The sequence below is a fragment of the Micromesistius poutassou genome (genome assembly GCF_964030765.1).
Source record: "Micromesistius poutassou genome assembly, chromosome: 15".
Classification (NCBI taxonomy): Eukaryota; Metazoa; Chordata; class Actinopteri; order Gadiformes; family Gadidae; genus Micromesistius; species Micromesistius poutassou.
The window spans coordinates 17,967,818-17,987,761 of NC_140285.1; the positions used below are offsets into that span (position 1 = coordinate 17,967,818).

Sequence of the window (19,944 nt, forward strand, 5' to 3'; positions counted from 1 at the left end):
AATTAACCCAAATGAAAACCAGTGCTGAATAAAGTTGTGGTTATCTTGACAGAACATATATGACACGCCTTCTCTTGGACCTCTAAATAACCACGGAGGCTAAAGGCGCACTACTATGGCATTGAATTGGTTGGATTGATCCCTGCTGCTTTATGTCTATAAAACGACTACTGTCTAACCCAATTGGACTGACACATGTTATAGGCACAAAAGCATCTCAGCGTAACACACGTTATGATGAGACCTTCTGGACATGATGGAGGTCCTCTCGTTATCATGAGACCTTCTGGACATGATGGAGGTCCTCTCGTTATCATGAGACCTTCTGGACATGATGGAGGTCCTCTCGTTATCATGAGACCTTCTGGACATGATGGAGGTCCTCTCGTTATCATGAGACCTTCTGGACATGATGGAGGTCCTCTCGTTATCATGAGACCTTCTGGACATGATGGAGGTCCTCTCGTTATCATGAGACCTTCTGGACATGAAGGAGGAAGTTCTGATCATCATACTAAAGAGCAGCGCTGGAATGTGTTTAGTGTGGCGCGTGCAGAGAGAAGAATGCCTTCGCAACGCCCACTTTCCAACCGACCAATCCGGAAAGAGGGACTGTTTCGAGGCGCCCATAGAGTCCAAATCGAACGAAAACAAAGCCGCGATTAAAATTGTAACTATTATTTAATACTAAAATGATCGTGGTTACTGTTTTCCTTTAAAAATATCTTCATTCGATCTATTTTTATTTTTTTTCTCCATCCCCTTTTGCGATTTTGGCGAGGTTGTTTATCTGTAGTAAGGGGGCCTTGAAACCGGCCGTGCCCCATTTCCTCGGTTGTTTTCCTCCCCGCCTGGTTCTCCATGTTGTTGAGCTCCAGCCTCTGCTAGTCCCGCGGTCAACAGCAGCCCTGGTCCACGACACGGGACCGGACGACGGAGCACCAGAGGACAGAACCCCGGCCCGGAGCCCAGCCCCAGAACCCGTCCCGGAGCCCAGCCCTCCCGGCCCCTCGGGGACAGCGGGACGGATGACAGCGGTCTGACCGACGGACTCCTCGGTCCCTGATGAAGACTCGGCGGGGGTCGGGGACAGGATTTCACTTCGAGGGCTCTGTGATTGTCAGATGGAAAGTTCTATTATCACTCAAGTGCAGAAAGAAGACGTCCAAGTGTCACCGAAAACAGGTAAAACGCCGCCTAATGGTACACATGTGAATAGTTTATATCGTCTTAATTTGCTCGCAACAATTGCATAATTTAATACAATCTGATCCAAAGCAGTCCAGTGCGTCAATGTGACAGTTGAGCGCTGCGGGCGGCGGGCCGCGCGCACCTCGCGCAGCCACTGCCTGCTCCGACGCTTAACGAGCTCTACAATTAAGTCATTAACGATATTGACTCAAACCATCGGGGAATCAAAACACGTCCAGCGTAATGAAAATAGTCCTGCTGGGTTTCAATAGCGAGCACCTTCATAAAAGGGAACTATGTGGATAAGGTGAGAACCAGGGGCCTCCAGGGGCCCCACGGTACCACTGTGATCCTCATGAGGACCAGGGGCCTCCAGGGGCCCCACGGTACCACTGTGATCCTCATGAGGACCAGGGGCCTCCAGGGGCCCCACGGTACCACTGTGACAGGACCAGGGGCCTCCAGGGGCCCCACGGTACCACTGTGATCCTCATGAGGACCAGGGGCCTCCAGGGGCCCCACGGTACCACTGTGACAGGACCAGGGGCCTCCAGGGGCCCCACGGTACCACTGTGATCCTCATGAGGACCAGGGGCCTCCAGGGGCCCCACGGTACCACTGTGATCCTCATGAGGACCAGGGGCCTCCAGGGGCCCCACGGTACCACTGTGACAGGACCAGGGGCCTCCAGGGGCCCCACGGTACCACTGTGATCCTCATGAGGACCAGGGGCCTCCAGGGGCCCCACGGTACCACTGTGACAGGACCAGGGGCCTCCAGGGGCCCCACGGTACCACTGTGATCCTCATGAGGACCAGGGGCCTCCAGGGGCCCCACGGTACCACTGTGATCCTCATGAGGACCAGGGGCCTCCAGGGGCCCCACGGTACCACTGTGACAGGACCAGGGGCCTCCAGGGGCCCCACGGTACCACTGTGATCCTCATGAGGACCAGGGGCCTCCAGGGGCCCCACGGTACCACTGTGATCCTCATGAGGACCAGGGGCCCCACGGTACCACTGTGATCCTCATGAGGACCAGGGGCCTCCAGGGGCCCCACGGTACCACTGTGACAGGACCAGGGGCCTCCAGGGGCCCCACGGTACCACTGTGACAGGACCAGGGGCCCCACGGTACCACTGTGACAGGACCAGGGGCCCTACTGATGTGGAGGTTCCTCTTCTTGTTGAACCAGGTAGGCCTTCATGTTGCAGCTCCTCCCATAGCCACTCTACTGTCACAACATGAAGCGCTTATTATTGAAGAATAGAGCTCTCTCCAATTGTTATCAAAACATGTTCCAACGGAGGCCCGACCACCATACATGGTGAACCATCAGTCCTACTGCTGGTCCTCCTACCAGGACCAGAGGACACACCATGTTGTGTTGATCAGTCCTACTGCTGGTCCTCCTCCCAGGACCAGAGATCACAGTGTGTTGATCAGTCCTGGTCCTCCTACCAGGACCAGAGATCACAGTGTGTTGATCAGTCCTGGTCCTCCTACCAGGACCAGAGATCACAGTGTGTTGATCAGTCCTGGTCGTCCTACCAGGACCAGAGATCACAGTGTGTTGATCAGTCCTGGTCCTCCTCCCAGGACCAGAGATCACAGTGTGTTGATCAGTCCTGGTCCTCCTACCAGGACCAGAGATCACAGTGTGTTGATCAGTCCTGGTCCTCCTACCAGGACCAGAGATCACAGTGTGTTGTTCTGCTCACATGAGGAGGAGTGGCAGGTCAGTGCGCGGCGGTCAGAGGACAATAAAGTAGTCCCAGGCCTACCGCAGTGCTCCAACCTTCCAGTCGTACGTTGGTTAATACATGAAGCACATAGATAGTGTTGAACAGTGCACACGGAGGGAGATAAAGGTGTGTTTGAAGAGGTGTAAACGGGTCGTCGGCGGAGAGGTGTAGAGCCCTGTTGGCTCAGCCCAGGGGCTGCGGTACTGACGGAGGAATGCACTCCACCCCTCCACCCTCCACCCCTCCACACGCCCTCCTCGTCCCACTGGAGCTCTGAAGGGCCCTGTGCTCCCACCATGAAGAACGCAGTCTCATTGCCATTGTCAGAGCCGCTGTGTGCGTGCTGCAGCCTTGGGTTCACCTTTACACTTGTTGTTCACTTTAAATGAGTTATATCCCTGGAAAAAAAAGCAAATAGGAAAAGGCTCCGACTGTTGATCTTGCCCCCTTTCAGTAAATAGGCCACAGAGCGGGCCCTGTGCAGGAGCCACTGGTTCAGCACTGGTCACCGGCAGTAATCACACCAGTGACACTTTAAATACACTGATCTGGAAACGCATCAGGTCTGTGGACCACATCAGGTCAGTGGACCACATCAGGTCTGTGGACCATCAGGTCTGTGGACCACATCAGGTCTGTGGACCATCAGGTCTGTGTGGACCATCAGGTCTGTGGACCACATCAGGTCTGTGGACCATCAGGTCTGTGTGGACCATCAGGTCTGTGTGGACCATCAGGTCTGTGTGGACCACATCAGGTCTGTGGACCACATCAGGTCTGTGGACCATCAGGTCAGTGTTGTAGTGTCGTAGTGTCTGTGGACCATCAGTGTTGTAGTGTCTGTGGACCATCAGTGTTGTAGTGTTGTAGTGTTGTAGTGTCTGTGGACCATCAGTGTTGTAGTGTTGTAGTGTCGGTGGACCATCAGTGTTGTAGTGTTGTAGTGTCGTAGTGTCTGTGGACCATCAGTGTTGTAGTGTTGTAGTGTCTGTGGACCATCAGTGTTGTAGTGTTGTAGTGTTGTAGTGTCTGTGGACCATCAGTGTTGTAGTGTTGTAGTGTCTGTGGACCATCAGTGTTGTAGTGTTGTAGTGTTGTAGTGTTGTAGTGTTGTAGTGTCTGTGGACCATCAGTGTTGTAGTGTTGTAGTGTTGTAGTGTCGGTGGACCATCAGTGTTGTAGTGTTGTAGTGTCTGTGGACCATCAGTGTTGTAGTGTTGTAGTGTTGTAGTGTCTGTGGACCATCAGTGTTGTAGTGTTGTAGTGTTGTAGTGTCTGTGGACCATCAGTGTTGTAGTGTTGTAGTGTTGTAGTGTTGTAGTGTCTGTGGACCATCAGTGTTGTAGTGTTGTAGTGTTGTAGTGTCGGTGGACCATCAGTGTTGTAGTGTTGTAGTGTTGTAGTGTCTGTGGACCATCAGTGTTGTAGTGTTGTAGTGTTGTAGTGTCGGTGGACCATCAGTGTTGTAGTGTCTGTGGACCATCAGTGTTGTAGTGTTGTAGTGTTGTAGTGTCTGTGGACCATCAGTGTTGTAGTGTTGTAGTGTTGTAGTGTCGGTGGACCATCAGTGTTGTAGTGTTGTAGTGTTGTAGTGTCTGTGGACCATCAGTGTTGTAGTGTTGTAGTGTTGTAGTGTCGGTGGACCATCAGTGTTGTAGTGTTGTAGTGTTGTAGTGTCGGTGGACCATCAGTGTTGTAGTGTCTGTGGACCATCAGTGTTGTAGTGTTGTAGTGTTGTAGTGTCTGTGGACCATCAGTGTTGTAGTGTTGTAGTGTTGTAGTGTCGGTGGACCATCAGTGTTGTAGTGTTGTAGTGTTGTAGTGTCGGTGGACCATCAGTGTTGTAGTGTTGTAGTGTTGTAGTGTCGGTGGTGTAACATGAGCCTGCAGCAGCAGCTGCATTATGCCTTTTGGAGGTGAAAAAAGCCCAACCTTGGTTGGAGGCTTATTATGAAGTTAAGTGCACATTTTAAACTGAATAGAGTTCCCTTTTCTCAGCCTTGTGTCAACAGTTGTCTATGCTGGCAGTTGGACGCCTATTAGCATTTAGCCTTAATTAGCTGAAGTACTCCCACCAAACTCTTAGTGCCTCCAGTGTTGGTGCTACGGCTGGACTCCTTCTCTCCCAGACCTCGCGCTGGTCTCTCCCAGACCTCTGGCTGGTCTCTCCCAGACCTCTGGCTGGTCTCTCCCAGACCTCTGGCTGCTGGTCTCTCCCAGACCTCTGGCTGCTGGTCTCTCCCAGACCTCTGGCTGCTGGTCTCTCCCAGACCTCTGGCTGGTCTCTTCCAGACCTCTGGCTGGTCTCTCCCAGACCTCTGGCTGCTGGTCTCTCCCAGACCTCTGGCTGGTCTCTCCCAGACCTCTGGCTGCTGGTCTCTCCCAGACCTCTGGCTGGTCTCTTCCAGACCTCTGGCTGGTCTCTCCCAGACCTCTGGCTGGTCTCTCCCAGACCTCTGGCTGCTGGTCTCTCCCAGACCTCTGGCTGGTCTCTTCCAGACCTCTGGCTGGTCTCTCCCAGACCTCTGGCTGCTGGTCTCTCCCAGACCTCTGGCTGGTCTCTCCCAGACCTCTGGCTGGTCTCTTCCAGACCTCTGGCTGGTCTCTCCCAGACCTCTGGCTGGTCTCTCCCAGACCTCTGGCTGGTCTCTCTGTGGTGGAGAGCGTCTCTGATCAGAGCAGTGAGGTGTGAGCAGCTCTCCCCTCTGCTGGCTCCTGTCAGCCTGTAGGCCGTCTGGCTTCGTGTCTTGGGAGTGGGACATGGTCAGAATGCCTTGGCCCTGTGTTTTCCTGCTAAAGGTAGCCTACCACTGGAGAGAAAAAAAGAGTAGTGTGTGTTTTCCCGCCCTCTGTGATTATATAACGTGTACCAGCCATTTCCAGCAGCAGCAGCAGCAGCAGAGTGGAGCTCATTAAAACCAGATTTCTTTTGCAGGCTGTGGCCTCCCTATAGAAGGCTGGGTGTACTGCCTTTAGGGGGGGACTGATAGCTTGGTGATTATTGATGTCAAGGGAATCCATACGCTGGATTCATTTGAACACACCCCTGTTCATTGGCCTAGTGTCGGTGCACTGTAGTGGGACGGAGGGGGTCTGTGTAGTGGGACGGGGGTGTGAGGTCCATGGTGATTGGTCCGTGTTGTAGCGTGCTGTTTGCTGTGTACTGTCCCGTCTGCTCAGCCTCCTCTCTCCCCTCCAGGCGCGGTGAGCCACTCCTCTCTCAAGCAGCCAAAGAGCTGTAACATCTTTAAGGCGCTCTTCTGCTGCCTCCAAGCGCAGGATGGCCCCAAACTGCCACCACCTGCACCGCCGCCGCCTCCACCGTCCTCCCAGCATGCCTTGCTGGAGTCGCAGGAAAATGGGACAGTTGTCAAGGTAACGCACTATTCACACTCACACTGTGATTTACAGCCCTGGTTCTAAGAGCTTGATTTACAACTAACCAACCCAGTGTTGGTAATCGTGTGTTGGAGAAGACTTGAACAAAAAAATCTACCAAAACAGAAAATTGAGTCACTTGACCAAGAAAACAGAAAGGCCATTTGAATCAACTTCATTAAATGTTTCTTTTACCTCAGCCTTCTATCTACACACACTTAACCATTTGGAGATAAAGAAAGAATGTGATGCTCACATTTGAAGATCCAATAGTTAGACTCAGGCCTAGCTTTGAGTTAGAGGAGGGTTCTGTGTTCAGGTGTGAGCTCTAGACTCCAGTCTTAACCAGAGGCTGTGTTCAGGTGTGAGCTCTAGACTCAGTCTTAACCAGAGGCTGTGTTCAGGTGTGAGCTCTAGACTCAGTCTTAACCAGAGGCTGTGTTCAGGTGTGAGCTCTAGACTCAGTCTTAACCAGAGGCTGTGTTCAGGTGTGAGCTCTAGACTCAGTCTTAACCAGAGGCTGTGTTCAGGTGTGAGCTCTAGACTCAGTCTTAACCAGAGGCTGTGTTCAGGTGTGAGCTCTAGACTCAGTCTTAACCAGAGGCTGTGTTCAGGTGTGAGCTCTAGACTCAGTCTTAACCAGAGGCTGTGTTCAGGTGTGAGCTCTAGACTCAGTCTTAACCAGAGGCTGTGTTTGCTCACGTGCGGCCCTCTGGCAACAGCAGCCAACAGGAAGCAGAAGATTTAGACACTAATGGCTATTGTTTGCCTCCATCTCACTGTAATGTCTCTTCTTTTTGGTCAATATCCATACGACAAGGTGTGTGTGTGTGTGTGTGTGTGTGTGTGTGTGTGTGTGTGTGTGTGTGTGTGTGTGTGTGTGTGTGTGTGTGTGTGTGTGTGTGTGTGTGTGTGTGTGTGTGTGTGTGTCCTCTTCCCAGGATGAGGGCAGCCTGCTGCCTGAGTTGGACCCCCAGGACCAGGGGAAGCTCTGCGTGGTCATAGACCTGGATGAGACCCTGGTCCACAGCTCCTTCAAGGTGCTGCTCCGCACGGACACAGCGTTGCTCCACAGTAACACAGCGTTACTCCACACTAACACAGTAACACAGCGTTACTCCACACTAACACAGCGTTACTCCACACTAACACAGTAACACAGCGTTACTCCACACTAACACAGCGTTACTCCACACTAACACAGCGTTACTCCACACTAACACAGTAACACAGCGTTACTCCACACTAACACAGCGTTACTCCACACTAACACAGCGTTGCTCCACACTAACACAGTAACACAGCGTTACTCCACACTAACACAGTAACACAGCGTCACTCCACACTAACACAGCGTTACTCCACACTAACACAGCGTTACTCCACACTAACACAGCGTTACTCCACACTAACACAGTAACACAGCGTTACTCCACACTAACACAGTAACACAGCGTTACTCCACACTAACACAGTAACACAGCGTTACTCCACACTAACACAGCGTTACTCCACACTAACACAGCGTTACTCCACACTAACACAGCGTTACTCCACAGTAACACAGCGTTACTCCACACTAACACAGCGTTACTCCACACTAACACAGCGTTACTCCACACTAACACAGCGTTACTCCACAGTAACACAGCGTTACTCCACACTAACACAGCGTTACTCCACACTAACACAGCGTTACTCCACAGTAACACAGCGTTACTCCACACTAACACAGCGTTACTCCACACTAACACAGCGTTACTCCACACTAACACAGTAACACAGCGTTACTCCACACTAACACAGCGTTACTCCACACTAACACAGCGTTGCTCCACACTAACACAGTAACACAGCGTTACTCCACACTAACACAGTAACACAGCGTTACTCCACACTAACACAGCGTCACTCCACACTAACACAGCGTTACTCCACACTAACACAGCGTTACTCCACACTAACACAGCGTTACTCCACACTAACACACTAACACAGCGTTACTCCACACTAACACAGCGTTACTCCACACTAACACAGCGTTACTCCACACTAACACAGTAACACAGCGTTGCTCCACAGTAACACAGCGTTACTCCACACTAACACAGCGTTGCTCCACAGTAACACAGCGTTACTCCACACTAACACAGCGTTACTCCACACTAACACAGTAACACAGCGTTACTCCACACTAACACAGCGTTACTCCACACTAACACAGTAACACAGCGTTGCTCCACAGTAACACAGCGTTACTCCACACTAACACACTAACACAGCGTTACTCCACACTAACACAGCGTTACTCCACACTAACACAGCGTTGCTCCACACTAACACAGTAACACAGCGTCACTCCACACTAACACAGTAACACAGCGTTACTCCACACTAACACAGTAACACAGCGTCACTCCACACTAACACAGCGTTACTCCACACTAACACAGCGTTACTCCACACTAACACAGTAACACAGCGTCACTCCACACTAACACAGCGTTACTCCACACTAACACAGTAACACAGCGTCACTCCACACTAACACAGCGTTACTCCACACTAACACAGTAACACAGCGTCACTCCACACTAACACAGCGTTACTCCACACTAACACAGCGTTGCTCCACACTAACACAGTAACACAGCGTTACTCCACACTAACACAGTAACACAGCGTCACTCCACACTAACACAGCGTTACTCCACACTAACACAGTAACACAGCGTCACTCCACACTAACACAGCGTTACTCCACACTAACACAGCGTTACTCCACACTAACACAGTAACACAGCGTCACTCCACACTAACACAGCGTTACTCCACACTAACACAGCGTTACTCCACACTAACACAGTAACACAGCGTTACTCCACACTAACACAGTAACACAGCGTTACTCCACACTAACACAGCGTTACTCCACACTAACACACTAACACAGCGTTACTCCACACTAACACAGCGTTACTCCACACTAACACAGCGTTACTCCACACTAACACACTAACACAGCGTTACTCCACACTAACACAGTAACACAGCGTTACTCCACACTAACACAGCGTTACTCCACACTAACACAGTAACACAGCGTTACTCCACACTAACACAGCGTTACTCCACACTAACACAGCGTCACTCCACACTAACGCAGCGTCACTCCACACTAACACAGTAACACAGCGTTACTCCACACTAACACAGCGTTACTCCACACTAACACAGCGTCACTCCACACTAACGCAGCGTCACTCCACACTAACACAGTAACACAGCGTCACTCCACACTAACGCAGCGTCACTCCACACTAACACAGTAACACAGCGTTACTCCACACTAACACAGCGTTACTCCACACTAACACACTAACACAGCGTTACTCCACACTAACACAGCGTTACTCCACACTAACACAGCGTTACTCCACACTAACACAGCGTCACTCCACACTAACACAGTAACACAGCGTTACTCCACACTAACACAGTAACACAGCGTTACTCCACACTAACACACTAACACAGCGTTACTCCACACTAACACAGCGTTACTCCACACTAACACAGCGTTACTCCACACTAACACAGTAACACAGCGTTACTCCACACTAACACAGCGTTACTCCACACTAACACAGTAACACAGCGTTACTCCACACTAACACAGCGTTACTCCACACTAACACAGCGTTACTCCACACTAACACAGCGTCACTCCACACTAACACAGTAACACAGCGTTACTCCACACTAACACAGCGTTACTCCACACTAACACAGTAACACAGCGTTACTCCACACTAACACAGCGTTACTCCACACTAACACAGCGTTACTCCACACTAACACAGTAACACAGCGTTACTCCACACTAACACAGTAACACAGCGTTACTCCACACTAACACAGCGTTACTCCACACTAACACAGCGTTACTCCACACTAACACAGTAACACAGCGTTACTCCACACTAACACAGCGTTACTCCACACTAACACACTAACACAGCGTTACTCCACACTAACACAGCGTTACTCCACAGTAACACAGCGTTACTCCACACTAACACAGCGTTACTCCACACTAACACACTAACACAGCGTTACTCCACACTAACACAGCGTTACTCCACACTAACACAGTAACACAGCGTTACTCCACACTAACACAGCGTTACTCCACACTAACACAGCGTTACTCCACACTAACACAGCGTCACTCCACACTAACACAGTAACACAGCGTTACTCCACACTAACACAGTAACACAGCGTTACTCCACACTAACACAGCGTTACTCCACACTAACACAGCGTTACTCCACACTAACACAGTAACACAGCGTTACTCCACACTAACACAGCGTTACTCCACACTAACACACTAACACAGCGTTACTCCACACTAACACACTAACACAGCGTTACTCCACAGTAACACAGCGTTACTCCACACTAACACAGCGTTACTCCACACTAACACACTAACACAGCGTTACTCCACAGTAACACAGCGTTACTCCACAGTAACACAGCGTCACTCCACACTAACACACTAACACAGCGTTACTCCACACTAACACAGCGTTACTCCACAGTAACACAGCGTTACTCCACAGTAACACAGCGTCACTCCACACTAACACACTAACACAGCGTCACTCCACACTAACACAGCGTTACTCCACACTAACACAGCGTTACTCCACACTAACACAGCGTTACTCCACACTAACACAGCGTTACTCCACACTAACACAGCGTTACTCCACACTAACACACTAACACAGCGTTACTCCACACTAACACAGTAACACAGCGTTACTCCACACTAACACAGTAACACAGCGTTACTCTACACTAACACAGTAACACAGCGTTACTCCACACTAACACAGCGTTACTCCACACTAACACAGTAACACAGCGTTACTCTACACTAACACAGTAACACAGCGTTACTCCACACTAACACAGCGTTACTCCACACTAACACAGCGTTACTCCACACTAACACAGTAACACAGCGTTACTCCACACTAACACAGTAACACAGCGTTACTCCACACTAACACAGTAACACAGCGTTACTCCACACTAACACAGCGTTACTCCACACTAACACACTAACACAGCGTTACTCCACACTAACACAGCGTTACTCCACACTAACACAGCGTTACTCCACACTAACACAGTAACACAGCGTCACTCCACACTAACACAGTAACACAGCGTTACTCCACACTAACACAGCGTTACTCCACACTAACACACTAACACAGCGTTACTCCACACTAACACAGTAACACAGCGTTACTCCACAGTAACACAGTAACACAGCGTTACTCCACACTAACACAGCGTTACTCCACACTAACACACTAACACAGCGTCACTCCACACTAACACAGTAACACAGCGTTACTCCACACTAACACAGTAACACAGCGTTACTCCACACTAACACAGTAACACAGCGTTACTCCACACTAACACAGCGTTACTCCACACTAACACACTAACACAGCGTTACTCCACACTAACACACTAACACAGCGTTACTCCACACTAACACAGCGTTACTCCACACTAACACAGTAACACAGCGTTACTCCACACTAACACAGCGTTACTCCACACTAACACAGTAACACAGCGTTACTCCACACTAACACAGCGTTACTCCACACTAACACACTAACACAGCGTCACTCCACACTAACACAGTAACACAGCGTTACTCCACACTAACACAGTAACACAGCGTTACTCCACACTAACACAGTAACACAGCGTTACTCCACACTAACACAGCGTTACTCCACACTAACACAGCGTTACTCCACAGTAACACAGTAACACAGCGTTACTCCACACTAACACAGCGTTACTCCACACTAACACACTAACACAGCGTCACTCCACACTAACACAGTAACACAGCGTTACTCCACACTAACACAGTAACACAGCGTTACTCCACACTAACACAGTAACACAGCGTTACTCCACACTAACACAGCGTTACTCCACACTAACACACTAACACAGCGTTACTCCACACTAACACACTAACACAGCGTTACTCCACACTAACACAGCGTTACTCCACACTAACACAGTAACACAGCGTTACTCCACACTAACACAGCGTTACTCCACACTAACACAGTAACACAGCGTTACTCCACACTAACACAGTAACACAGCGTTACTCCACACTAACACAGTAACACAGCGTTACTCCACACTAACACAGCGTTACGCCACACTAACACAGTAACACAGCGTTACTCCACACTAACACAGTAACACAGCGTTACTCCACACTAACACAGCGTTACTCCACACTAACACAGTAACACAGCGTTACTCCACACTAACACAGCGTTACTCCACACTAACACAGCGTTACTCCACACTAACACAGCGTTACTCCACAGTAACACAGCGTTACTCCACACTAACACAGCGTTACTCCACACTAACACAGTAACACAGCGTTACTCCACACTAACACAGCGTTACTTCACAGTAACACAGCGTTACTCCACACTAACACAGCGTCACTCCACACTAACACAGTAACACAGCGTTACTCCACACTAACACAGCGTTACTCCACACTAACACAGCGTTACTCCACACTAACACAGTAACACAGCGTTACTCCACACTAACACAGCGTTACTCCACACTAACACAGTAACACAGCGTTACTCCACACTAACACAGCGTCACTCCACACTAACACAGCGTTACTCCACACTAACACAGCGTTACTCCACACTTACTCCACACTAACACAGCGTTACTCCACACTAACACAGCGTTTCTCCACACTAACACAGTAACACAGCGTTACCCCACACTAACACAGTAACACAGCGTTACTCCACACTAACACAGCGTTACTCCACACTAACACAGCGTTACTCCACACTAACACAGTAACACAGCGTTACTCCACACTAACACAGTAACACAGCGTCACTCCACACTAACACAGTAACACAGCGTTACTCCACACTAACACAGCGTTACTCCACACTAACACAGCGTTACTCCACACTAACACAGTAACACAGCGTTACTCCACACTAACACAGTAACACAGCGTTACTCCACACTAACACAGCGTCACTCCACACTAACACAGCGTTACTCCACACTAACACAGCGTCACTCCACACTAACACAGCGTTACTCCACACTAACACAGCGTTACTCCACACTAACACAGTAACACAGCGTCACTCCACACTAACACAGCGTCACTCCACACTAACACAGCGTCACTCCACACTAACACAGTAACACAGCGTTACTCCACACTAACACAGCGTTACTCCACACTAACACAGCGTTACTCCACACTAACACAGTAACACAGCGTTACTCCACACTAACACAGCGTCACTCCACACTAACACAGCGTCACTCCACACTAACACAGCGTCACTCCACACTAACACAGTAACACAGCGTTACTCCACACTAACACAGTAACACAGCGTTACTCCACACTAACACAGCGTTACTCCACACTAACACAGTAACACAGCGTCACTCCACACTAACACAGCGTTACTCCACACTAACACAGTAACACAGCGTTACTCCACACTAACACAGCGTTACTCCACACTAACACAGTAACACAGCGTTACTCCACACTAACACAGCGTTACTCCACACTAACACAGCGTTACTCCACACTAACACAGTAACACAGCGTTACTCCACACTAACACAGCGTCACTCCACACTAACACAGCGTCACTCCACACTAACACAGCGTCACTCCACACTAACACAGTAACACAGCGTTACTCCACACTAACACAGTAACACAGCGTTACTCCACACTAACACAGCGTTACTCCACACTAACACAGTAACACAGCGTCACTCCACACTAACACAGCGTTACTCCACACTAACACAGTAACACAGCGTTACTCCACACTAACACAGCGTTACTCCACACTAACACAGTAACACAGCGTTACTCCACACTAACACAGCGTCACTCCACACTAACACAGCGTTACTCCACACTAACACAGCGTCACTCGGCCCCACAACAGGTTTCTCTCTGTTGGGCGACCTGAGCCCTCTCATCTGCATTCCAGTTCTCTAGCCCCGCCGATTGCGACACTCAGAGTTGATTTACACACCGTTTTAGAACGCTGTACAGTGTTGGCCTCTAAGTCTGTGCAGGAATCCAACGTGTTTTAATTGGCTTTGAGCTTTTAGTCAAAGACGGTTGTGGTCCATATTGTTAACGTGTTAGGGTCTTAATGCGGCCAGGACGTGGTGAAGGATGTTTGGGGCCGTGAGTCCATTCTGTGTATGTAGGCCAGGGTCTGTGAGTTATGGCGTCAGCAGCCTGGCCCAGAGTGTTCACTCTTTCACTTGTTATGTAATGACATGAATGTACACATGCCGACCGCCTCTCTGGCCTCCCTCCACAGCCCATCAGCAACGCAGACTTCATCGTTCCGGTGGAGATAGAAGGGACCACCCACCAGGTAGGACCTCACGGCCTGGTGCGTCTGGTAGAAGGTAGAAGGTCTGCTGTGTGGTGGTCTGTTGGTGTGTGGTGGTCTGTTGGTGTGTGGTGGTCTGTTGGTGTGTGTTGGTCTGGTGGTGTGGTGGTGTGTTGGTGTGTTGGTGTGTTGGTGTGTGTTGGTGTGGTGGTGTGTGTTGGTGTGGTGGTGTGTGGTGGTGTGTGGTGGTGTGGTGGTGTGTGTTGGTGTGGTGGTGTGTGTTGGTGTGGTGGTGTGTGTTGGTCTGTTGGTGTGTGTTGGTCTGTTGGTGTGGTGGTGTGGTGGTGTGTGTTGGTGTGGTGGTGTGGTGGTGTGTGTTGGTCTGTTGGTGTGGTGGTCTGTTGGTGTGGTGGTGGTGTGTTGGTGTGGTGGTGGTGTGGTGGTGGTCTGGTGGTGTGTTGGTGTGTTGTGTTGGTCTGTTGGTGTGTTGGTGGTGTGGTGGTGTCTGTTGGTGTGGTGGTGTGGTGGTGTGTTGGTCTGTTGGTGTGGTGGTGTCTGTTGGTCTGGTGGTGTGTTGTTGTGTTGTGTTGGTGTGTTGGTGTGTTTACAGCCTGCTTGGCGTTCAGGGATCAGCGTTGTTATGGTAGCTATGTGGCGCCCTCTGCTGGCCATACGGGGAACAACGGCTGACGGCCCACAGGAAATCATTCACTGTCTTTTTTTGTGTGGCTTTGAAAATTGAAAATTTATTTTATGTATGCCAATTAGGCTAATATAATCAGATGATCTTAAATGATTCGATTTTTCTATAGAGGGGACGACTGTTTGACATGTGGAGAAGCACTTGTCTCTGTAACATGAATCCTTGTAACCTCTCTGGACGGGCTGGGGCGGACTCATCTTTTTTTGGCCATGGCTTGGTTCAAGTAATCCAGGATAGGCTGGTTCACAACCGCACGGCCTATTTTTGATTACTTGTTTCAGGAAATGGTACCTGGCAGCGGAGGAGCTGAGAGGAGGGTCCTGGAGTGTTACTCTTTCCATATTTGTCTATATCCAAAGTATTGCAAGGATTATGAAGTATTTATATGAACATTTATAAAGTATTATAAATATTGACTCTTATCCGTATTATGGTTATGACAATCAGTTCAATAGATAATGTATTTCCTCAGTGAAATAGCATGTGACTAACGGATCAGAACGTGACCAGAAGCCTGTTGTGTCTCCTCGAGGTCTACGTCCTGAAGAGGCCCTACGTGGACGAGTTCCTGCAGAGGATGGGGGAGCTCTTTGAGTGTGTGCTGTTCACAGCCAGCCTGGCTAAGGTATTTGGAAGCGGCCTAGCGGTACACATCACCTTTCTGTTTCCTGATGCGCTGGCTCAATGTGTGACATTATGTGTGATCCTCTTCCTGTAACTTCCTCTTAGATGCTTCCCGTGCTTCGGGCCCCCTCAGTAGTTGCCTATGTATTGCTATAAAAGATGAACCAAACATGACGCAGTCCCAAACACAGGTTATGCTGTGGGGCTTAAATTAGCCACAGGTCATGCCACTGTTTGGCACCAATTTAAGCCAATCCTAAATAGCAATACGCAGAGGTTGGCCTGAGTGTTTGGTTACTCTTTAAGCGTTAGTTCATGTCTTCCCCCCCCCCCCCCCCCCCGGGCAGTATGCGGACCCAGTGACTGACCTGCTGGATCAGGGCAGTGTGTTCCGCGCGCGTCTGTTCCGGGAGTCCTGCGTCTTCCACCAGGGCTGCTATGTGAAGGACCTGAGCCGGCTGGGCCGCGACCTGAGGAAGACCCTCATCCTGGACAACTCACCGGCCTCCTACATCTTCCACCCGGAGAACGCTGTGAGGCCCCTCCCCACACTGAACACCTGATGAACACTTTACTGCACCGACTACATGAGCACTAGGCAGTGATTTAGACTAAAACTTAGTGTAAAAATAAGTGAATTTCTTATTGAAACAATTTAATTAGCATAGTTTGTATTTGCTTTATGTGAATTTTTAGAAGATGCTCAGAAAGATGATTTGATGTACCGTCAATTCATACTTTGCGGTCACGTGACTACCATGGATACCTGGAGGGCAACAAACGCTGGCAAAATGGCGATGAACAACGGCCAACCAGGGGAATTGCAGCCTTGCAGATTTCCGATACTTAAATAAATCAACTATTTAGACCATTTGTCACAAAATGTTAAAATTAGATACGAAGATAAACATACTCTGAACTTGTGATCCATACACAGCACCTGCTGATGTAGGTTATTCATTGCTTTGAAGCTGGCAAAGACTTGGAGTTTGGAGATATTTACATTTATCTCATAGAGAATCCGTCACCTTATACCGCACAAAAATTGAAAGCCTACAGATGGGTTAACAACGCTGTCGTATGGGAGGTGAAAAACAGGAATATCTTCATAATCAAAGCAAAGGTGAATGTTATTATTCCACCATCCACTATGAAATGTCCCCTTTTGTCCGCGATTACATAGCCAATGTGGTCTTATTATAGCCCGATCATTCACTAAAATACACATAGAAAGATTAAAGCATCCAGCATATGATTTCAACAATGTGTGAGGGCAGGGATGATCACACAGTTGCTGTTACAGAATGCTGCGCGATTTAATCTGCACAGTGGAATGAGCGCTGGGCGGAGATGTTCGCGCATTTCAGAAGCAGGGAGATTCCGTACAAAAATATGTCTAATTTGTCAGTTTGCCATGTGTATGCCTGGCACAAATGCTCCCGTTGAACTAATCTTTCCATCATGGCGGTATTTGGACTAAGAGGAACCTAATGACCGTTCGTGTGGTAAAACTGGCGACGTCCTGATCAGGTTACTAGGTTTCGTTGCTGGAGTTCTTGCCCACCAGCCAGTCGTTGTGACGTCACGTGCAAAGTATGAATGAAGGCATTGTAAATCGTCTTATTGAATCATATTAACATCAATGTTAATTAGTTAGAAGATTATACATTTCACAAATTGAAACGGTGATCTAGGTTTTTGGTATGAGATCTGGTTCCAGTTGGATTAGGAAGGTTCTAGATCTGATTGTTACTCATGCCTGCCTAGGTAGTAGGTGGACTAGAAAGGTTCTAGGTCTGACTCTGTTGCTCATGCCTAGGTGCAGGTGAGGTTCTAGGTCTGACTCTGTTGCTCATGCCTAGGTGCAGGTGAGGTTCTAGGTCTGACTCTGTTGCTCATGCCTAGGTGCAGGTGAGGTTCTAGGTCTGACTCTGTTGCTCATGCCTAGGTGCCGGTGCTGTCGTGGTTCGACGACGTGGACGACGCTGAGCTCCTCAACCTTCTTCCCGTGTTCGAGGACCTGAGTCAAGCAGACAACGTTTACACCCGTCTGGACCAGCTCCGCGGCCCGTAGGCCTGGGGTCTGCCCACACTACAGCCCCCCCTCGTGGTTCCAATAGAGATCTGGTGCTTTCCCAACCTCTTGTTTATCTTTTAAAATGTTGCAACAAACATGGACTTGTATCTTGAGTCTTTCTGCACATGGGGCCTTGCATGTGTTAGCCACTATTTGAAAGCAGAGAGATTTGGAAACGGCCACCAAAGCAGTTAGGTAACCGTCGCTCCAGGGGTTGTCTCTAAGTGGTTCTTTTGCCGTCCCTGACTCTACCCTGGGATGTTTTTGTATCATTGTGCCTTTTTTAAGGAACAAAACAAAAACATTGGCTCACTTTTTATTTGAACAGCTTTTGTTATTTTTTTCTAGTTTTTTTTATATATAAATCTATTTTTTGAAGAGTAAATGTGGTTTATCTATGCAACCCATTACATTGACAATACCTCTTACTGTAGACAGCTGGTAATGACATACTGCCCGTGTAAATGGAGAGGTTGTGATTTAGACCAATGAATCAGCAATGGAACACCGAAACTGTACTCTACCTTCTTTTCTACAGAACTATAGGACGCGTGATAAAGTTGATTATTTATCATACCAGTTCCAATAATGGTCCAGTATCGGAACATAGGGACAGTTGATGGGATACTTTGGAATGACACTATGGCCATTTAAAAGCAGACACACTGGAATTCGCCGGTGGCTCCTGACTTAATAGAATAAAAGCCACATTTGTAAAACAAGATAATGAATGATTTGTCCTTATGTTTGTCACTGATGATTTGAACAATATTGCACTTGCAAAAGTGTCAGGTGTGCCTGGTGCTGTGAGTGGAGAGCACGCAGAGCTCCTGGTGTGAGTGGAGAGCATGCAGAGCTCCTGCTGTGAGTGGAGAGCACGCAGAGCTCCTGCTGTGAGTGGAGAGCATGCAGAGCTCCTGCTGTGAGTGGAGAGCACGCAGAGCTCCTGCTGTGAGTGGAGAGCACGCAGAGCTCCTGCTGTGAGTGGAGAGCACGCAGAGCTCCTGCTGTGAGTGGAGAGCACGCAGAGCTCCTGCTGTGAGTGGAGAGCACGCAGAGCTCCTGCTGTGAGTGGAGAGCATGCAGAGCTCCTGCTGTGAGTGGAGAGCACGCAGAGCTCCTGCTGTGAGTGGAGAGCACGCAGAGCTCCTGCTGTGAGTGGAGAGCACGCAGAGCTCCTGCTGTGAGTGGAGAGCACGCAGAGCTCCTGCTGTGAGTGGAGAGCATGCAGAGCTCCTGCTGTGAGTGGAGAGCATGCAGAGCTCCTGCTGTGAGTGGAGAGCACGCAGAGCTCCTGCTGTGAGTGGAGAGCACGCAGAGCTCCTGCTGTGAGTGGAGAGCATGCAGAGCTCCTGCTGTGAGTGGAGAGCACGCAGAGCTCCTGCTGTGAGTGGAGAGCACGCAGAGCTCCTGCTGTGAGTGGAGAGCACGCAGAGCTCCTGCTGTGAGTGGAGAGCACGCAGAGCTCCTGCTGTGAGTGGAGAGCATGCAGAGCTCCTGCTGTGAGTGGAGAGCATGCAGAGCTCCTGCTGTGAGTGGAGAGCATGCAGAGCTCCTGCTGTGAGTGGAGAGCATGCAGAGCTCCTGCTGTGAGTGGAGAGCATGCAGAGCTCCTGGTGGAGATCAAGTGACACCAGTAGCTGTGCTACCTGCAGTGCAACACTTGAACATATCATCATATCTGAGGAACGTTTTTCTGTATTTATTGTCCAGTACCTC

At 49.6% G+C, this 19,944-nt stretch overlaps 1 protein-coding gene across 2 annotated transcripts; it reads left to right on the top strand.

Annotated features, from left to right (window-relative positions):
* The first annotated feature begins 841 nt into the window (after positions 1–841).
* On the top strand, positions 842–19,185 carry ctdsp2 (CTD (carboxy-terminal domain, RNA polymerase II, polypeptide A) small phosphatase 2). Of its 2 annotated transcripts, none has more exons than XM_084479615.1 (7): positions 842–1,203; positions 6,117–6,311; positions 7,256–7,354; positions 14,807–14,863; positions 16,057–16,149; positions 16,496–16,681; positions 18,097–19,185. In XM_084479615.1, exons 1-7 carry the CDS (start codon positions 1,066–1,068, stop codon positions 18,220–18,222), a joined length of 894 nt encoding a protein of 297 aa, XP_084335741.1. In that variant the 5' UTR covers positions 842–1,065; the 3' UTR covers positions 18,223–19,185. The 2 variants fall into 2 exon arrangements, with proteins under 2 accessions (XP_084335741.1, XP_084335740.1); XM_084479614.1 differs by having other exon boundaries at positions 842–1,185; positions 6,136–6,311; positions 18,097–19,182.
* The last annotated feature ends 759 nt before the right edge of the window (positions 19,186–19,944 follow it).

What these genes read in the sequence shown, in the direction of transcription:
- ctdsp2 (XM_084479615.1), top strand. Translation starts at nt 1,066, where the DNA reads ATGAAGACTCGGCGGGGGTCGGGGACAGGATTTCACTTCGAGGGCTCT. An exon ending in TCACAGCCAGCCTGGCTAAG is followed by an intron (nt 16,150 to 16,495) that starts GTATTTGGAAGC and finishes CCCCCCGGGCAG; the next exon opens with TATGCGGACCCAGTGACTGA. An exon ending in TCTTCCACCCGGAGAACGCT is followed by an intron (nt 16,682 to 18,096) that starts GTGAGGCCCCTC and finishes GCTCATGCCTAG; the next exon opens with GTGCCGGTGCTGTCGTGGTT.